This window comes from Idiotropiscis lumnitzeri, chromosome 13 (genome assembly GCF_059441095.1).
Source record: "Idiotropiscis lumnitzeri isolate Australia: NSW breed Sydney's pygmy pipehorse chromosome 13, RoL_Ilum_1.0, whole genome shotgun sequence".
Lineage (NCBI taxonomy): Eukaryota > Metazoa > Chordata > Actinopteri > Syngnathiformes > Syngnathidae > Idiotropiscis > Idiotropiscis lumnitzeri.
Genome location: NC_142403.1, coordinates 16,400,174 through 16,419,661, shown reverse-complemented (window position 1 = coordinate 16,419,661; position 19,488 = coordinate 16,400,174). Strand labels below are relative to the sequence as shown.

Sequence of the window (19,488 nt, the reverse complement as noted above, 5' to 3'; positions counted from 1 at the left end):
TATATGTACAAAGTATTTAAAAAAAATTCCTTGGCGCCTGAACTTGCAACAATAGTCATTATAAAACTTCCCAAAAAAAAACGAATCAGAGTGCATGGAAATTATGAAATTAAAACATTAAAAAAACACTTCATATTTTTGTAAAATCAACAGTCAAGGAGTTAAAATATTTAAAAAACATATTAAAATACTACATATAATCCAGTCCAAAACAGCCAGCACGTTCTCTGCCTTGGCCATGTCTCCTCCGAGCTGTTGGCGAAGCAGGAGGACGAGGATGACCAGGAGGCTTAGGACGCCTCGCGTCTGCAGCCTCCAGGGCCTCCAGCTCCTTAAAAAGGGAATTGGTCAGCTCATCCTCCTCCTCCCCATGCCGGCTGCAGGTGGACGCGGACGAACTGGAGGCTGAGGACATCTCGGCCGCCTCTGCGGCCTCCAGGGCTTGCAGCTCCTTAAAAAGGGAGTCGGTCAGCTCATCCTCGTCCTCATGCAGGTGGCCGGTGTTTGAGGAAGAGGACGAAAAGGGGGAGGGTGCGTCGGCCGCCTCCACGGCTTCGAGCTCCTTAAAAAGAATTGACGCCACGTCCCTCTCGTCCTCAAGGTGGGTGTATGAGCGCGGCATGGGGGCCGCAGGTGCAGGCACTGCAAACATAAACGTAAAACACCCGTCACTCCCGAGACGACTTTCCAGAATCTGAAGAGATTTACTACAAGATTCTACCTTCCCGAAGATAACTGCTCAGTTTTGATTGACACGGTAAGTCAGAGGTATTAACCGTTCGTAGTCGTTAATAATTTGATGAGATGATTCAAAATGAACAAGCGAATTCCAGCCTAATTTCTGCATTGAAATTATTTGAGTACAGTATTAATATCATTCTTGATTTTCATCAGATTTGAGCTGTAATTAAACTTACTTTTAAAAATTGTGTTATATTTTCATATACAATATGGCAGTACTTACTGGTCAGATAGCTGAAGGTGGGAGTTGCACTGCACCAGTATCGCTTTTTCTTTTTGCCCTGCACAAAACACATTAAAAAATGGTCATTGCTCACAAAAAAAAAAAAAAAACATTCCACACATTGTCCTTTATTATTCTACTGAATCCTAAGTGACTACGGGACTCACATAGTTATCCCTGCAGGACCAGTTGGGATACATGCTGGCGTGGATTTGTTGCAGCCGCTCAGACTGGCGGAAATATTTATCCTGCTGTTCCACAGTTAATGACTTCCACTGTGGATGTAATCAAAAGTTTCAGCACACACATACATGACAGCATACGTGCTACAAGGATGTGTGTGTCTCAAACACTCACCATATTCCCCAGCATCTTATTTATGGCTGCGCTATCTTTACGCAATCCATCTTTTTTCATTTGGGCCTGGAGGAAAGGCCGCTGCTCGTTCATAAAAAGCATGAACGCGTTAGGGGGCTTTTTTATGTAGGGACTATCCGTTTTCAGCGGCCCTGTACTTCTTCTTCTGTTGGGAAAACAAAGCATTAGCAAACTTGTGTCCCCCGTGTGTGCCCGTTCAAGAAAATACATTTTGCACAGATAACGTACCTTGATTTTTGTGGTGGAGGTAGAAGAGGGAGAACGTATGTGCTGGGCAGCAAATTATAGGAAATATATCCAAGCCTGCAAATCAAGACACGCACACGTTATAGCAAAAGGAAACGGAAGGATGCAAATGTGGTGAATAAATGTTTGTGTTACTTACAGAAATTGAACAGGCAGATGACTGACCCCCATAGGTGCACCACTGACCTGCAAACAAAAGACGTTATGAACCTACTTCGTAAGAGTAGTAACGCATAAATATAATTCCACATATAGAACTTTTTTTTTTAAACTAAGTCAACTAAGCAGCACAGCAATTTTGGACTTTCAATTTCACGCAGGTAACCCCCAGAAATTCTGCGTGCCCATTTTGGTTATTCAATAATGGTTGGAGGGGTGCTTTAATAATATTTTTTTTGGGTTGTAATTCCTCATGGAATGTTTGAAACACTAAAATAAATATTAAATATCATTCAAGAGGATAATTTATCGCAAATACAGTAGTTACAGCAGCTTATCATTTAATTTCTAAAAATTAAATAAGAAAAGTTCTAAAAACTCTCTTGAATGATAAAGAAGCATGTGCAATTTTTTTCTCGCCTCAAGATTAAAAATAATCATTTCAATTCAATGGAGGCTTTTTCAGACTGAAATTTAATTGTAGCCTCAGGTTTGCGTGTATGTTCCAAAAAAAACTTCCTAATGTGCAATTAAGTCATTTAATCTTTTCCTCACCTGGTCTTGATAGCGGGGCATGCCTAAATCCACGTTGGTATAAAAGCTGTGCGACTCCACGTTTGTCATTCTTGCTGATGTCTCAACGGTGATGGTGTGCTTATTATCGAGACATTTTAACCCCCCCCCAAAAAAAAAAATATTACGACTTCTGACCTCAGCCAATCACACGGCCGCATGGGTGACCTTCGTGACGTCACCAACCCTGCCGACAACGCACTTGGCGGTTAATGAAAGAGCTGCAGCGACCATGCTAACGGGCACGAACTAACGGATCGCGTACGTGACGTTGACAGCGGCTGCGTCAAATTTGAACAGAAAGGCGGCCGTTTGTTGTGTTAAACTCACTAATAAGAAAGAAAAAAGATTCTTGTGTTAAACTCACTAAAAAGAAAGAAAAAAATTATCTATGTACCTTCCGTGGCCATCACGATGCGGTGAGTCTTCTAGCCAGGGGCTGTCGGGGTGACCGCCATTTTGAGAGCTTAGCTGGAGGAACTTGAGGTGAAACATTTTTGGTGAACATGACAAACTTCTCCCCAAAAAGTCAAATCGACTTTAAATTGGTAAAATGTGTACATGCTACTCTGTGAACGTCCTATTATGTGTTGCAGCAGTGCAACGTTTACACTGATGGTTAAATTGAAATAAATTTTAATTGCAGTACATTGCCTTCACCTCCTATGTTTGAGCTATCTTAACTTTAGGTGGCTGCAATTATTACATTGAATTGTAAAGGTACATATACAATAGAAAAAATATTAGTTCAGTCATTTAGAATATGGTAACATTCTTATCTGTATTCTTGTACTCATACATTAATTTTACACACAATGATTATTTATATAGTGAGTCCAAATTGTTGAAATGGATAGTTCACATTATCTGCATCTGAGATTCTATTTGAATTCAAATATTTGGAATTAGTACGACACAAATGTACACAATACTACATTGCAAAGATCAACAGAGACCAGACACATTGACAATGAATTAAAATATAAAGATAAAGATGGCCTTTATTATTCCCATAATGGGGAAATTTGCAGTGTTACAGCAGCAAAGACATAGGTCACACAGAGACGGCGGCGTAATGTAGCCGTTAATGTATAACATCAGCAGTAAACATTCAGAAAAAGCAAACCTATGCGAATATACACAGTATATACAAAAATCCCCACGTATATACACACTTACATCCCTGTCCATAGTGCACAGGGAAGTCTGTCAGAGGGGAAATAAAAATACTGCAATGATAAAAATACTGCAATGATAAAAATACTGCAATGGTAAACAAAAACGTCATTGTCAGTGTAAGTACACCATTGAATAAAATTACAGTAATAGTGTGCGTTGAGTATTGCGTCATAGGACTAAACTATTGCACTAAATAAAAAATATATATATTTCACTGTTGTGGGTTTTGCCAAATAGAACCATATTGTACAGCTGGTTACTTAATTGCTGTAAAAAAAAAAAAATCATTTTTACTATATACTCAGTAGAAACAAAATGTTTAGATTTCACGAGTAAATGACAGATTATATGGCTCAAGTACGAGAAGCATGGGACTTGAAATAAAAGTCCAAATGTTTAGGCTGCTTAATTTTAGTTTTCATTTAGTCTTTCAATTAAATGTTCTAATTATGTTGCCACTAAATTGGAGCAACAAGCTGGTTAATAACCATTGTATTTTTATTTACCGGTCGTTATATAGTGTGTTCATGATGTTTTCTTCTCACACTCTTCCTTTTGTCTTTAGAATTGGGAGTTTTCTAAAGAAAGGCGATTCCATTCTCCATCTTTCTCCTCCAATGCCACAAAAATCAACTAAAGAATTCTCTGCAAATGTCTTCCCTTGCACAGCCACACGGTGGCGCCGTGCGTTTTGCATGACACCTTCATATTTCCAAAAGGTCAAAGAGGAAAGCATAGCAGGGCATCAGAATCTCCCACGTGGACAGCACAAATATACTATGTACTGTACTTTGTAATGTATTCTACATTGACGTGTGACAAATGGTAGCCAGTTATTTTAAAAGAACCACAGAAACCAAATGTAAAGATTGGTTGATGGCCCCCCTCTTATTAACTACATTTTAACAAAATCTGTTTAAATTTAATTTAATGTCTGCAAATGCGACTTAACTGATTTTTTCCGTTTATGCCCCCCCCCCCCTGAAAAAAATAAAGTTTAACGCAACCTAGCCCCCACCCCCAAGATGTCACTTTATTTGTTTTTAACACATTTGTAATGTTAACAAAACATTTTTAACTTCAAGTATCCTCAGCTTGACTCACAAAATGGCGACCACCTCAGGGTCCACCCAACCAGTTGAGAAGCCTCGCGGGATCATGAAGATGTCGCATGATACGTACAAGTATGCTGTTTCTCTCTTTTAAGTTTTAAGTGTCACGGACAACGTTGACGTCGTTCTGCGCAAATTGTACGCGGCCACGCCTCCGAATGATGCCCGTTAGTTCGCTAGCTAGCTAACGGCTAGCTTTTGCCGCCGCTCTTTCAACAACGGTCAAGAGCGAGATCGATGCGCTCGAGTGACGTAACAAAGTTGGTGGGGGGTGGCGCTATATAAAATGCTGCAAGTAAGACTAGACACGTTAAATGAAAACTTTGCAAACCAAGAAGATGGCAAACATCGACTGGGACCTTGACCTAGACCTAGACATTAACCTTCTTTTAGAAGTCATCAACGCCGATTTAAATCAACAACAGGTAGGGAGAAGTTTTAAGCATTAATAACTTTTTGGGAACATGGACATAAACGTTTAAGGCTAGAATTAAAAATGACTAGTTTTAAGTATGAAAAAGTCTCCATAAATTCACATTACTCGGTGCCTGTTCTTATCAGAGGGAGAGAAAAAAAAATCAAGTTACTTTATGGCTAAAGTCATTTTATGTGACATTTGCGTGCTATGTATTTCCATAGTTATAACTTCATCCGTGCTGTTTTAACATTTATATATCCTCTCCAGGGGGAATTTTAAATCAAGTTGTTTCTTATGTTTTATATCATGAATCACAGCCAGATGGAAAATTTAAGGCTTGAAATAATAGTCCCAAGTAGTTGATGTGTAGTCTTTTAAATAAATCTTCAATGTGACTGATTAGTTATGACTGATCAGTTACATGTTAGTCATACCACTAAATTGTATTAAACCGCAGATATAAACTTTTGTTACTTTTTTTGCAGGTCAATTTTGCACCAGAGGCGGAGAACCAACTGCCCGTTGAAGATTTGTAAGTAACACCAAACGTTACACATCTTACACATTTACACATTACGTCTAACGTGTGTGTGTGTGTGTGTGTGTATTTATGTATGTAGTGATGCACAGCTTTTTTATGAGTTGGCATCAGACTGTTTTCTTCCTCCTCCATCTCCTCTGCAACCACCGCCTCCTCCTCCTCCTCCTCCTCCAAAAGCGACAAACTCCACTTCACAGTAAGAATTCTCTGCAAAATCTCCTGCCAGTGGCGGCATCTGTTTGCTTACATTTTTGTTTTCCCAACAGGAGAAAGAGGAATACAGGAGCTCAGCATTCCACCAGGCCTTACATTAAGAAGCCTCCAAATGCCTTCATGCTCTTCATGAAGGAGCAGCGGCCTTTGGTCAAGACCCAATTTATTAATAAAGACAGCGCCACAGTCAATAAGATTCTTGGGCAGATGGTGAGTGTGTTTGTGACAGTCGCTTCGTTACACGTGTGCGTGCTAACACTGTAATCGCGTCCGCAGTGGAAGTCGCTGACGCAGGTGGAACAGGAAAAATATTATGTGGAATCGGAGCGGCTCAACCTGATCCACGCCAGCACCTACCCGGGCTGGTCCTGCAGAGACAACTACGTGAGGCCTCGTTTATTCATTTTCACAAAATTGAACAAATTTGTCCAATGTTGTTTTGCGCGTCATGCACAAGGGTTTTATTTTATTTGTGTGTTGGTTCAGGGAAAAAAGAAAAAGAGAGTGTGGGGCCGCGCAGCCACCAGGTTAAAAAATCCGACAAGTAAGTATGACTTCTCAAATATTTTTCGTTGAACTCACTTCATTAGGTACACCTCAAGCTCCAAAATTCTGCTTTCAAGTTAATTTCAGAACATTAGTTTCATATTTCATTTCAGTTGTTCAATTCAAAAAGTGAATTTCATATATTTAAATATTTCACATTTTTTTCCCCTTAGTTTACTTTTTGAACAAAAATTTTTAAAAAAAGATCACCACCAAGAAACCAGATTCGACAAATCCTTTGTAATATGAACATTACATCAAAATTTGCATTCGGAAAAGTTTATTCAGACTAAAATAAACGAACGCTTGTTGTGAAAACGCACACATCATAAGCCATGTTTATATTATGCCATTGTCCTTAATTTCGATGAGGTAACCGCAGTTTAAAATAAATTCAATGTTTGTCATGAAGACGCACATTATAAACCATGTGTTCTATATTACGCCATTGTCTTTAATCATAATATTCGAAAAATCTCCGTATGGTATAATGCAATGATCACAGCACTCAAATAGCGGCTTTGATCTTTCACTTAGCATTAACATTGTCAGTATTGGAAAGACTTCAATACAAATTACACAAGATTCAATTATAAAATAAAGAAAATAATATATTTTAAGAAAACTAAAACTATTGATTCAATTATAAAAAATATAAGGTAATATATTTCAAGGGGAAAAAAACGTATGCGGGTATATTTTCAATTGTAATGTCAATTTTCAAGACTAACTGACATCAAAGAGATGACCACGCAAGGACTTTGAAGATTCAAATGTTGCTTCTTTTTTTTTTCTAACTCAAAGGAGGTGTTTTTTCACAAGTTACATTTGTGTTTTGTTTTATTTATTTATTCTATTACATTGACAGTGAAAACCGATTGTTCTTTAAATATTATGACTTTAATCTCAATTTTACATTTATTACTCTGAATTAATTTAAACATGTACATCTTTTAATCTCAAACATGCTAATGTATTCCCATAAGATTACATTAAAAAAAATCTGTTTTTTGGGAGGAAGCCATTTAAAAAAAAAAAAAAATGTTAGGACTTTGATTTTGAAACTGAATGACCATGTTGCACATAAACGGAAGGTATTACGCTATTACATCAAAACAACTTTCCTCTCAAATTGTGTACGTTTATTTACTTAATATTACAACTTTAATGGATAATATATATTTAACCTGAAAATATTTCATCCTCATGTTAAGACTTTAAACTAAAAAAAAGTACATCTTATTTTTCTTCAAAATATCCAGCTTTGTCTAATATTGCATCTTAAATGAAAAATACGTATTTTTCACTCCACATTAAAAAAAAGAAAGAAAAGCCTTCAAAAAATTACTCTATTCATGACAATACACATTTAATCTAGTTACATGTTCATTCTAATATCTGAATTCTCCTAATATTGAAGATTATATGACCTTAATGAAGGTCGGGATAGTGCATTGATTGTGTCAAGCTGACGGGTTTTGTGCTGACGTTTGCAGTTTCTGTACCTGAGCTCCCTGTGCAGTCCCGCGCGCCGTCTGCATTCTGCTGCAACCTGCCCGAGGCGGACCCCGTTTACAGCTTGTTCACGGAGCCGGAACCCCCAATGTGGGCTTGCTGCAACCTGCCCGAGGCGGACCCATTTTACAGCCTGTTCACGGAGCCGGCAACCCCAATGTGGGCCGATGCCCCCTTGTCCAAGTCTTCGTCCTCGTCCTCGTCGTTCCCCTGCACCACCTACACGCAGTTGTAGGACGACCGAGGCAGAAATATCAAATCCCAGCCTTGGCACTTGAGAGCTAACAAAGTGTATTGTCTCGAGGTATGCAATGAAATCTAACGTACCCGTGGACATCTTGGAAGTAGGTACGTTGTCTTTGAAGTGTTTCACCTTGTGCGCACTGATGTCCACGTGCACTTCCGCTTCACCTTTGGGCTGGTCATGGACAGGGACCCTAAAAATCCCATTTTTTACCTTGTGCACTTTTTGCTTTTAATTCTTAGATTGGCTTGAGTATACCAATGAGATAAGATTTTAAATTTTTTTAGAGCATGTTCTTTTCCTCCAGCAACTTCCACCATAGTAGTGTAAATGCCGCACATATTTTCTCTCCAGATAATTGTGAAATTGTGCTCGTCCAGATCAAAGTTCTTGTTTCAGCATCTCGAAATGATGCACATTTTATTATCATACTGTCATTTTTACTGAGGTTTTTATAAAATCCCCAAAATGATATTCCTGTTTTAAAAACAAAAAGTGCTCCCCACATCCACCCCACCTTTCCCGTCCACTTCATTTAAATGTTTCTATTCATTTTTTTTAAACCGTACAAGTGCTTTTTTATTTGTTTTGTTCCAGTACATGAATTGCAATACCCTTTCACCTCAATGGGGAAAATGCCTTTTGATATATTTACATTTTTAGCTGTAAGTCTGACCAAGGAACGAATTAAACGTGTAAGTCAGGATAGCGCGACGTTTAATGGTGCGTTCAGGGTCATCTCGGAAAAATGTTTTAAAGAATTGTAATTGTTTTAACTGCTAGAAAAGAGAAGCGTGTGTCGTGTGTGTCGGCTTCACAATATATTGAAGCACTTCTCTAATGACAAAAGTCTGTAATTTCAACGCTGTGTTTTTTATGTATGTGTATGTTGGTAATACCAATAAAATGAGTGCTTAAAAATTGTAGTCCACGTTAACATATTGTTTCATGAAACATGAAAAGTTGAATGCGAGAAAGCCTCGGCTCTATTTGCATTACTGCTGTAATCTGATTCATGATTCAGTAACTTGCTTTATATTTACGACGCACTTGTTTGGTAAATAATAAAATGAAGCTGTCTTGAAGATTGCAAGTCAAAGCATTTGTAAACCAACTATTGTGGTCAAGAAACTCTTAATTTTATTCGTCCTTATTTTGTCGCCTCGCAAATATGCAAGCAGTTGCGGTGGCAAGTGCAGTCGTCGTGTGACATTTTAAGTGTCGTGTGTTGGCTCGAAGCTCAGTGGAACCAGTTTGTTGTGGCGGAACTTTACCCTCCGACGTTTCCAGTGCTCTTCCTCCTCTCAGGTGTTTTCTCCACTTCAGTGTCGCCACACAGGTGCCCATTTTTTTTCAACTATTTTAGAATATTCGCAAATGCTACGTCGTCTTAAAAAAATAGACTGAATTAAAAAAGTCGTCTAGTGTTTTCGTTTAACCTTGCGCTCTACTTGTTCGCCGCGTCTGTCGAACTTTGTTCCCTCAGCCGCTTTCACTTCACAAACGCGACATTTACGAGTCGGCACTCGTTTTTGTTTCTCAACAAAGCTTATCAGCTCCGATTTAAAACGTCATTTCACTCGGTTGTGTGGTTTGAAACTCGGCGATAGCCGCGCTATGCTAGCTGGTGGGCGTGTGCAAACTCAAGTTTCCTTGACAACAGCGCGGAAGTTTACCTTAATTTCGCCCGACTTCAGCACAAGAACCACTGCTTGCACTTTGGGTGCGTCACAGCTTTACATTGATATGTGTCACGTCTTCCAAGCAGCTCTGCGGCAGAAGGCTTGACCGGCTGGCTTTTCCGGAACCGGGACCGAGCGTTGAAAAAGCATGGCCACCGACCAGGAGCCCTCATTCACCGTCAAGCTGGCCCAGTTGCTGTTGCTTTCCACCTACTGGGGAATGCAGATTTGGGTCACCTTCATTTCAAGTTAGTGCCACACACAGCAGAGATTCTGTAGATAAGATGTGTCCAAATCAGCTCAGCCTGATTCTGATCATTTGAATCAGGTGGACATCTAGACCAGGCTGGATAGGGGCTCTCGAGGACCGGACTTGGGCACGCCCTATGGTAGATTCTTTAAAAAAATGTCTTGAATCGAAATCTAAACAAGGCTTTAAAGCGGTGCTTCTCAAATAGTGGGGCGGGGCCCCTTGGGGGGGCGCGGTGCGATGCTGAGGGGGGCGTGTGTGTGAACCTGGGGAACGTGCTTTTTTTCCCGCAGTACTACAATGAAGTGTAATTGCACATCCACTCCAGTAGTTGGCAGTGCGCTCTCCTTGCCCATTGTGCGCAACGAGTATTAACTCGACGGTGTAGGGTTGTTTTGCAATCCAAAAAAAAGTTCACTCAAGATATCACAAACTATTTTACTCCAATGTTTTCATACAACGTGCTTATTTTATTTATTTTTTGCATGACAATAAGCTTATGAGGCAGCTAAAGGCTTAAGATGTGTAATGCATCATTAGTGTATTGTAAAAACTTTCATGACTCCGTGGGGAAAGTAGGCTAAAGGTTGCCTGTCAAGTTAGTCGTCACAGCAATTTGGCTTCAGGCTAAACTTGCCTTGCAGATGAAGGATTTGTTTTGATAATGAGGCACGCATCCATTACATAAGTAGTTCTCAAAAAGCAACGCTGGTTAATTGCAAATTTGATTGAAAAAAGGTTTAAATTACTTTCTTGCACATCTGTTTTTTTTTTTTTTTAGATGTTTTCATCTTTGTTTTTAAGTTTGACCTAAAAAATCTTGCGCAATTGGATTTGGTGTAGTAATTTATAGCTATATTCAGACAAAAATTGCAAAAACCGTGACATTCCCATTGTATCTCCAACGTTCCCACGCTACTTTCGACACTTTGAGTAAATTTTTCGCACCCCACAAAAAAAAAATAAACACAACACCCACGTGGGCAATTCCAACATTTAACTTTCTACGGACTTTTCCCCCCGCGCAGGTTTCGTGATGGACAACCATCTGAACAGACATACGTACGGCTTCATTCAGAGCCGCCTGGTCCCCTTCTACCTTCACATAGGCTCAGCCTGTGCCTTCTTCAACCTCGCAATCTTCGCCGTGTACCATCCCAGCGACCTGCTGAACGAGCGAGAAGCCTACCAAGTGGGTTTTCGCAAAAGACACTGCCTGTATTGACGGGACAAATTGTTGCGATCACATCTTTTCCCATTTGAATTAAATGCAAATGCTGTTGCTCTGTTCCAGGAAGGAACAATAGGAAGAAAATAATCTTTCTAAAACAAAGTACCATAAATACACAATCCGAACTGGCTTACTTTATATGCAGATATGCCACATCCAATATGGCTGACACACGAACATATCACAGCAACAGACCAAGCCACTCAAGGCTGTATCGACATGCAAATTAAGAAAGTCTCTTTCTCCCCGGACAGATTTTCATCTTTTTCGTGTCGGTGACGGTGGCGGCGGTCAACGCCCAGTGGTTCGGCCAGATGACGTCGGAGATTATGGGCGACATGCACCAGGTGGAGCAGGCGTGCGGCTTGGGCCAGGACATCGGCCTTTCGTCCAACCGCGAGGCCTACGCCAAGCTGCGCCAGGCGGACGCCAAGTACCGCCACCTGAGTGGCCGCCTGCGGCTCTACCGGCTGCTGTCGTCGCTCTGCAACGTGTGCTGCGTGGCCTGCAACTTTTGCAGCCTCAGCTACATGGCCGAGAACCTCAGCACGCTGTGATACAAATTTTTAAATTTTTTTTTATATTTTTTTACGAGCATGCCGTAAGTTATCTATTTAATACGTCCATTTCTCACCGTGCCTTATGCGTGACCGCAAGGAAATAATTGCAATCTTTGAGAAAAGTAAAATCAAAGGACATGATTAGGTTGCGTAAGTGTGCACACCTGAAAACTGAGGTTTGTCGCTGTGTTCAGAATTAACCAATCACATTGTTTAAATGCCATAAACCCTAAATAAAAGTTCAGCTTTCACGTAGGCTTTTACTGCCATTTTTTTTTTTTTTTTTTTTTGCTTTTCAACAGAACCTTCAAGGTTTTATGCGTAACGCTGTCTGCTATTTAGACCTGTTCATCATTTTATCGACCACGATCAAAAGCCCAAGTTTCGCTTCCGATTTATGTTATTTTGCCAAGGGGGGAAAATTGATTGATTTGTGCAAGTCATCTATGGAGGTTCATCGTTCGTTCAAAACTGGATCGTGTCAAGTCAGTCTATGAGAAGCTATTTGTCTTTTTAACAAGATCAACTTGAGAGATTTCTGACCTGCTCAGTCCTGCTCCTCCTGTTTGGATGGAACTGACACAACCAACAACAAGCTTGGCATCTTTTTTTTCTTTCCTTACCTTGGCTGAAGTGGCTCCTTAATTTTAATTTCCGACTTTAACTTTTTGGTTTGGATTCCGTTCTCGTTTTCTGATGGGGTCTTATTTTGGCTTCAGTCATTTTGGACTGAGCAGCCAGGACAAAATAAGTTCATTCGCGAGTAGTCTTGGGCGGTAGTTAGGATTCTTGCGCCGTATCGTCCGAGACGCGTCTACAACTAACGCAACATCACAAAGTCAGTTTGGGAAATCATCACAATTGTTTGGCCGCATCACAAATGGATACAAAAGACGCAAACATGTGACATCACGCATGATGCTCGGTTGACCTTTAAAGCTTATTTAACGACCCAAAATGTGACACTTTTGAAGGACTTTCGGATTTGGAGGTTCACGGAACACAGCGAGAAGAATTGACACCTTTTTAAAAGTTTTTTTTTTTTTAATACTTGAGATGTAACATTTGGGTTGGACTGTATTAGTGCACACAAATGGTGCTTTGGACTCGCTAAGATGACAAAATATTTTGGAATGTGCAGTGCATGATGGGAAAGTCACTGCAGAGCTTGTGTAAATATTAAGTGAAGGTTGAAAAGAAAAAAGAATTAAACGATCGGATGCCGAAGACAATGCAATTTTTTGTAGATGTGAGGTTTTAGTGCTTATTCATGTCAATGAACGTTTGAACACGCTTGAGGATTTGATCATGTTCAGCTTCGCTATCTGGCCTGCCACACTCAGGGAAACATTTAAGAAACATGTCACTTTGTAACTACTGAGGGACTATATATTTTTGGTGGACAGTCGAGACTGACTTGGAAAATAAAATCGTTACTTGGCGGCATTTGTACTTGGATTTTGGCAGTGTATTAAAAAAAAAAAGACAAAATCAAAGACAAACTGCCAAACTTGTGATTATTTTAAAATTGTTAATAAATGTCATCTTATTGAAATTCAATAAAGCAAAGTCAGCTGGAAAAAGACCAAATGGCTCATTTTTTAATTCAAAGACAGGAACAAATGTTGCAACATTGGAAAATATTTTTGTAAACAAAAAATTATAGTACAGTAACAAAGACACTATGAATCAGATTCATTCGTTTAAGCCAAAATACAATATTGATAAAAACAGCACATTCGTACCGAAACACCCCCCAAAAAAAAAAAGAAAAAAAAAAAGTTAACAAAATACAAAAACCTAAATTGTTATTCAAGTTGGCTTGGCGGGCCGATCGAATAAGAGAGCACTAACGTGTACCAAGTGCTGAACAGCCCACCACACACACTTGTATATTTTGTAGCACAGACTGACCAAGCCAAAAGGTAAACGCCTCGTTTTGCACCCTCTCCCGATGTTGTAACAGTGCATGTGCAAAAACAGAACATAACGTAACAGACTAGGCAAGTGCACAGAATACAGGACATCAAAGGCATCCAGGTTACGGTCCTTGTAAACAGCTCTGACGTCGACGTATCAATCGATAATTAATTGATCATCAAATTCATCTGTTTCGATTGTCGATTTATCATTTAGGATGTTGTTTAACTTAAATTTGATCAAGATTTTCACAATTTCGGCCTCCGAACAGCAATTTCTTTTTATTTCTTATCCAATTAATCTATGGAATGATCGATGGAATCATTTTAAAAATATATTCAATTTGAAACAAAAAATATACTCGGACCCCAAGGAAGGTATACAAAGGTAACATCAGACAACCTCACAACTGGGATGTAAATGTAGATTACAGTATTTGTTTTGGTTGGCTGATGAGGGCTTTATGGATATTATTATTATTATTCACGATAATATTATTATAGAGCATAATTTCTGACGTGAGCAAATTGCTGGTGGATTATGAAAAACTTCATGGGGTCAGAAAGTAACAGCTGTCCCTCCTGTGTGTGTGTCTCCAGTAAGATGTGTTTCAGTTCCATAAATATTTTTCCCTTCAAGACTTACAAATACAAGCACTACAATCTCTTTTTAAAAATAATATCCTAACAGTCTTTGTGTAACAATGATTTTTAACCACCAATTCCTCCTCAAACATAAATAAAATGCTAGAAAAAAAAAAGATAGGTGAGCAAAAAAAAAAAAAAAAAAATCCAGTGTCATACAACCACCTTGCCCTTAATGTCCATTTTGGTGTTTTCACTGAAATTGCTGGGCTGCTCCTCTCGCAGCGTGACGTACGCATACACCAGGCTGGCTGCAATGCTGCCGGCACAAAATGACGCAAATGTCACATGAAGTGAAATCCGCAACAGAGAAATACATCATTGAAATACTCTCGAGGCATGTTTCTATAGTTTCTATGTTTTTCAGTTAATAAACACAATTAAAATAATACAAACTCATTTAAACACATAATATTGAGAGCAAAAGCAACGGATTACACATCAAGATTATTTATTATAAATTCAACCAACAGCCGTTGCTGTCCGTCGGCCAAAAAAGCAGGATTGCAGTCAATTTTTTTTTTTTTTTGCTTTTACAATTTTACTCCTCAAACTAAACAAGCTTGCCAGCATCTTGTGGTGGGTAGCGGAACTAAACACGAGACAAAAAAAATATTGGAATTAATAAAAATAAATAATACATATATAATAATAAAAATAGCGTTTCTTAGTCGTGTATTTGTAAATAAATCATTTTGCCATCTTAAGTCTTTTCTCAGTCTTGTTTTTGTTCTTAGAGTTTGAGGGGTCACAAAAGGAAAATATATCATTAGTTCTGCTTGACATGTTTTTATTTATTTATTTTTTTTTTTAAAGTTTGTTTTCTCCGCTTTTTGGTCAGAAACCAACCATTGTTCTTCAGCTAACTACTAAAAAAGCAAGAAAAACCTTTCAGGTGAAAAATTAGTCTACGTTTTTTTTGGGATAGTTCCAATGCTTAAATTGTGACCGAACGTCACCGAAAGTCAACATGCTCGAAAATGGCTGGTAATCTTGGAAAATGAATAGCTTTGTTTTTTTTTGTTAACATGTCACGGATGGGGACATGCGTACCTCGCTTTAGAACGCAGTCTTACATACCTTATGTTCAAACCTATGAAATTTGTCCAGGAGAAGATGTAGTCGCCAATGAACACCATTCCAATGTACGTCACCAAAACATTCTGAAAAAATGGACGAGAGCAGTTCCATTTTGCCATGACAGAGCAACATTTAAATAAAACTTGTCTGGATTTCAAAAACTCGTTTTCACACTTCCCTTAATGCAGATTCGAATTACAAGCAAACATTTGCCCGTTGAACAGTACTTTGTCCTTGAGTTTTTAACTTTTAAACAGAGAGGGAAAATTGGCCTTTTTTTTTTTGGGGTGGTGGGACTGCACAACCACCATGCTTACGAATGTTTGCTCGCTTAATGCTAGTAGAGAATGCAAAAAATAAAATATTAACAAGGTTTATTCTTTTTTTTCCTCAAGTTTGGCGGGCCCGATTAAAACGTTTAACGCCTGTACGACATTGTTTCACCACCATCTATGTATTATACTGCCCCCTGGTGGTCAAAGTGTGCACATCAGACACACAAATTGAATTAATGCATGAAATCCTGTTGCACGGTTTAATTCTTAATGACTGTATATTTTTATGAGACTTTTCACCGATCTGATCAGCCAATATTTTGGGTATTTTATTGATTTTGGATCATCCATAACATCATAATTCGCTGATCTGATCAATGATCTGTGACTTATGACATAAGAGCATTTATCAGTGGCTGGCTCCCAACAAGTGAATTTTGATTTGAAGAAAGGTTCTGCTTGTACTGCTGCTCACCTTGATGCAGCCCAAGATGGTGGTGGTAAGCGCCGAGTTGTAGTGTGTACAAAACACGATGGCGTACATGAGGACAAACCTGCAAAAAATAAAAAATAAAAAAAATCAAGACTTGACACGTGTGGACCGTTGAGGTTTGATAAATCCTGATTTAGGACATGGACACAGGTGGTGGGTGGGTGTGCATGCAAGCGTTTACTTTTATGAACTCAAAAGCCGCTGAAGTTGTGCAACCACCATCGTCTTACCCCATAATGCAGGACAAGAAGAACTGGATGAGGAAGAACACGTTGGACCAGCCGTCATAGTCCAAGGCCTGAAGACAAAAAAACTAAGTTTTAAACGACAGATAATTGGAAGTTGCAACATGTAGCAGGTACATAATGGCAGCTCTGTCTTTCTCACTGCTGGGGCCTCGTACGAGAAAACCTCGCCGCGTTTCACTGCTGCTTACCTTCTGGATGTCCCCAGTCATGTGAGCCAGAAGCAGAGTGGGCAAAATCATAAATAATGCGTTATAGTACACCAATCCATATTTGCCCAGCTCCTGTAAAACGCAGACAAGAGAGTAAAATGCAACATTGGGTGTCAGTAACACGAGCGCTCATTTTGGGCCGAATTTTATTGGACATGAACTGAGACCAAGAACAGTAGCTAGTCGTTTGAAATGTGTGCTTCCAACCATGGTAACGTTTTTTAATTTTTTTTTTTTATTTGAAAATGGCTTAGCTAGAATCCTGCGTCACATTGTGGCCAAATGTAGAATCGCGGTCGGATGCTAAATGCTAAATTAGCGATACGTCACACTTTCTCCTACTTTCCTTTGGCGGTCAGCAAATGCTTTTGGCGCATTACCGCCACCTAGTGATGGAAAAATGAAGCTTCAAAATTGCTTCATGAACCCGTTGTTGTATTTTTTGAGTCTTGTAGACAGCACTGTTGGTTTAAACAAAGGGTTAAAAAAAAATGAGAGTGCCATCTACTGGAGTCCAAAAATACTACAACTGGTTCATGAAGCAGATTTGAAGCTTCATTTACCCATCACTACCGCCACCATACGGACGCCACATGCTAAAGAAGATGGCGGCATTTTATTTCTGAGAACATAATCCCAAAATCCCAAAACAAATCCGATGCTAACTGAGCATGTGACCTAAATTCCTAAATTTGAAACGTTACATGTCAAGACTGTTATAACAACATACCCAGTCAAAGCATGGAGTTCCTTGAGAGCAGACTTTGAAGGACAGCTCAGTTTTGCTGTGCCCAAAATGGCAGAGGCAGAAACAGCAACCCCCCCCTCAACCCCACCCCTAAAACAATGACTGCTATTCACGTCTCCGCCACGTACCTTGGCTTCCAATTTCTGTTTGACGTAAGCTCCGTTGGCCGCGGTGAGCACATCATTGAGGAGGATGAAGACGTAACCTTGCAGGTCAAACGACATGTCTGCGCTGTGAAACCGGGACGAGGTGGACACAAATGTTATGTTTATGCCTTGCAGCCAAAGACGTACAACAACGTCTTTTAATAACTCAGACGCATTGACTCATTTACGGGCCAGGGACCAAAATCATGCAAAAAAAAATTAATAATAATAAAAAATTATGCAGTACATAAGAAACAATCAGTGAAGTTAGTGGCAATTTTATTATTATTTTTTTTTCTTATTTATTAAAATTTATATCACACCATATGGAAAGCGCTTCGTTACAGCTTCAGCTGTTGTGAAATGTGCTATATAAATAAAGTTGAATTGTACTGTATTAAATCTGATTCATGCATGGTACCCGTAAACATTAAATCACATTTATTCTTTTTTTTTTTTTTTTTTAAACCAAGAAGTGATGGAAAAAAAAAGCCACATAAATCTTAACTACAGAGAAAACATGGCGTGTCAAATATGACATCAATGTGCTGTATTTCGGGTGTGTCCATCATAAATTAAGTAAAACAGCCGCAGATGGGATCCACTCAATTATTATGGAGGTTGCATAAATAAATGCAATTATTTATTTTTTTTTTTTTAAAACGTACCTTGCAGCGATGACGGCCCCGAGTATCATTGTAAATACTGTCAGCTGGACTGACTTGGAGAATTTCTTCCTGTCAAAAAGAGGAATGACACCTCATGAAACCCAATCCAAATTGAGTTCAAATACAAATGACTTACTTGAGGAGGAATCCCTCAGCCAACATTGTGAAGAAGATGGAAAACCTCCTGAGCACAGTAAACATCGGCAAGCTAGTGCAAACAGAGGAGTATGATCAGGGAAATGTATAGATTTCAATTCACTTACGTCTAACCACAAATACAAGAACGTACTTGAGCCTTTTGGTTCCACACAGACCACTAATTTGATTGCCCACGTATAGGAGAGGTAGAGGAAATGTCTAAAAATTGAAAAAAAAAAAGTGGGCATAAGTTAAGTAGAGATGCAAAATAAGGCATAAAAACTACATTTACAGGTGGCTTCACCTTGAGAGGTACTTTCTTATCCAAGTCAGGGAAGGTGATCACCCTCGCTGCCTTGCCCACCCGCAGGACAACCACCGTGGCCAACATCTGCACGCACGCACGCACGCACGCGCACACAAGGAAAAACAGCTGGATCTCAGTTACAAGTCAATGAATCTTGTGTTTAGTGGAAATTGTTGCGAAACTCACTTGCCCAATCCCAACACATATCGACGAGGGGAACCTGTGGACATGAATTGTTGGCTGTGAGTACTGGTAAAAAAAAATGGAATAAATCAGATAAAAGCGTGAAAAATAGAAGAGTGGAAGGTGTCCATTTAAACGGCGACATCCAAAGTTGCCTCCAGCTAACTTGGCTAACAACTGAGCTCGAGTTCTTTCGGTCGGCCTACCTGTAGTTGGTGAGCACGTTCTTGTTCACCATGACAATGACGAACGAACTGAATGCGTAAAAGCTGGCGGCGAGCAGCTTCAAGAGCACCGTCGGAGGTATGTCCGCCATCCCCGACGAGTTGTCATTCCGCTCTGTGGACTGTTGGCATCGGCTGCCCAGCCATTGAGTCGCTGCCTGCTTGGCTCGCTCTCTCTCTCGCTCGCTCGCTAGCAGGGAAGCACGTACGTACGTGCATACGTAATTCAACCATGTACATACGTAAGCACGATTTTTTATGACTTCCGCACTCATTTTAGCGGCCCCTCAGTAACGCGAACATAAATCATTGTGTCTGTACATTACGCATCTAATGTCCCACAAACTTTAAAATGCAGTATTGATGTGGGTAACTTTGAAACATACGGTTCAAA

At 39.6% G+C, this 19,488-nt stretch overlaps 3 protein-coding genes across 4 annotated transcripts; 1 reads left to right on the top strand and 2 right to left on the bottom strand.

The window, feature by feature from the left end:
• Positions 1–41: 41 nt before the first annotated feature.
• LOC148324741 (uncharacterized) lies at positions 42–2,371 on the bottom strand. Its single transcript, XM_088312336.1, has 7 exons — positions 2,303–2,371; positions 1,728–1,774; positions 1,571–1,645; positions 1,322–1,487; positions 1,132–1,239; positions 965–1,022; positions 42–642 (listed from the first exon to the last, which is right to left on the bottom strand). Exons 1-7 carry the CDS (start codon positions 2,369–2,371, stop codon positions 191–193), a joined length of 975 nt encoding a protein of 324 aa, XP_088168462.1. The 3' UTR covers positions 42–190.
• A 6,678-nt stretch (positions 2,372–9,049) lies between these two features.
• Positions 9,050–12,066, top strand: LOC148324740 (transmembrane protein 205). Of its 2 annotated transcripts, XM_088313012.1 has the most exons (4): positions 9,055–9,427; positions 9,857–10,018; positions 11,049–11,212; positions 11,506–12,066. In XM_088313012.1, the coding sequence occupies exons 2-4, from the start codon at positions 9,919–9,921 to the stop codon at positions 11,806–11,808; spliced, it is 567 nt and encodes a 188-aa protein (XP_088169138.1). In that variant the 5' UTR covers positions 9,055–9,427; positions 9,857–9,918; the 3' UTR covers positions 11,809–12,066. The 2 variants fall into 2 exon arrangements, with proteins under 2 accessions (XP_088169139.1, XP_088169138.1); XM_088313013.1 differs by lacking the exon at positions 9,857–10,018 and having other exon boundaries at positions 9,050–9,427.
• A 1,320-nt stretch (positions 12,067–13,386) lies between these two features.
• slc35d1a (solute carrier family 35 member D1a) lies at positions 13,387–19,337 on the bottom strand. Its single transcript, XM_088313011.1, has 12 exons — positions 19,077–19,337; positions 18,874–18,907; positions 18,685–18,771; positions 18,532–18,599; positions 18,379–18,450; positions 18,243–18,311; positions 17,557–17,659; positions 16,660–16,752; positions 16,454–16,521; positions 16,206–16,284; positions 15,456–15,538; positions 13,387–14,634 (listed from the first exon to the last, which is right to left on the bottom strand). Exons 1-12 carry the CDS (start codon positions 19,184–19,186, stop codon positions 14,529–14,531), a joined length of 972 nt encoding a protein of 323 aa, XP_088169137.1. The 5' UTR covers positions 19,187–19,337; the 3' UTR covers positions 13,387–14,528.
• Between the last annotated feature and the right edge of the window lie 151 nt (positions 19,338–19,488).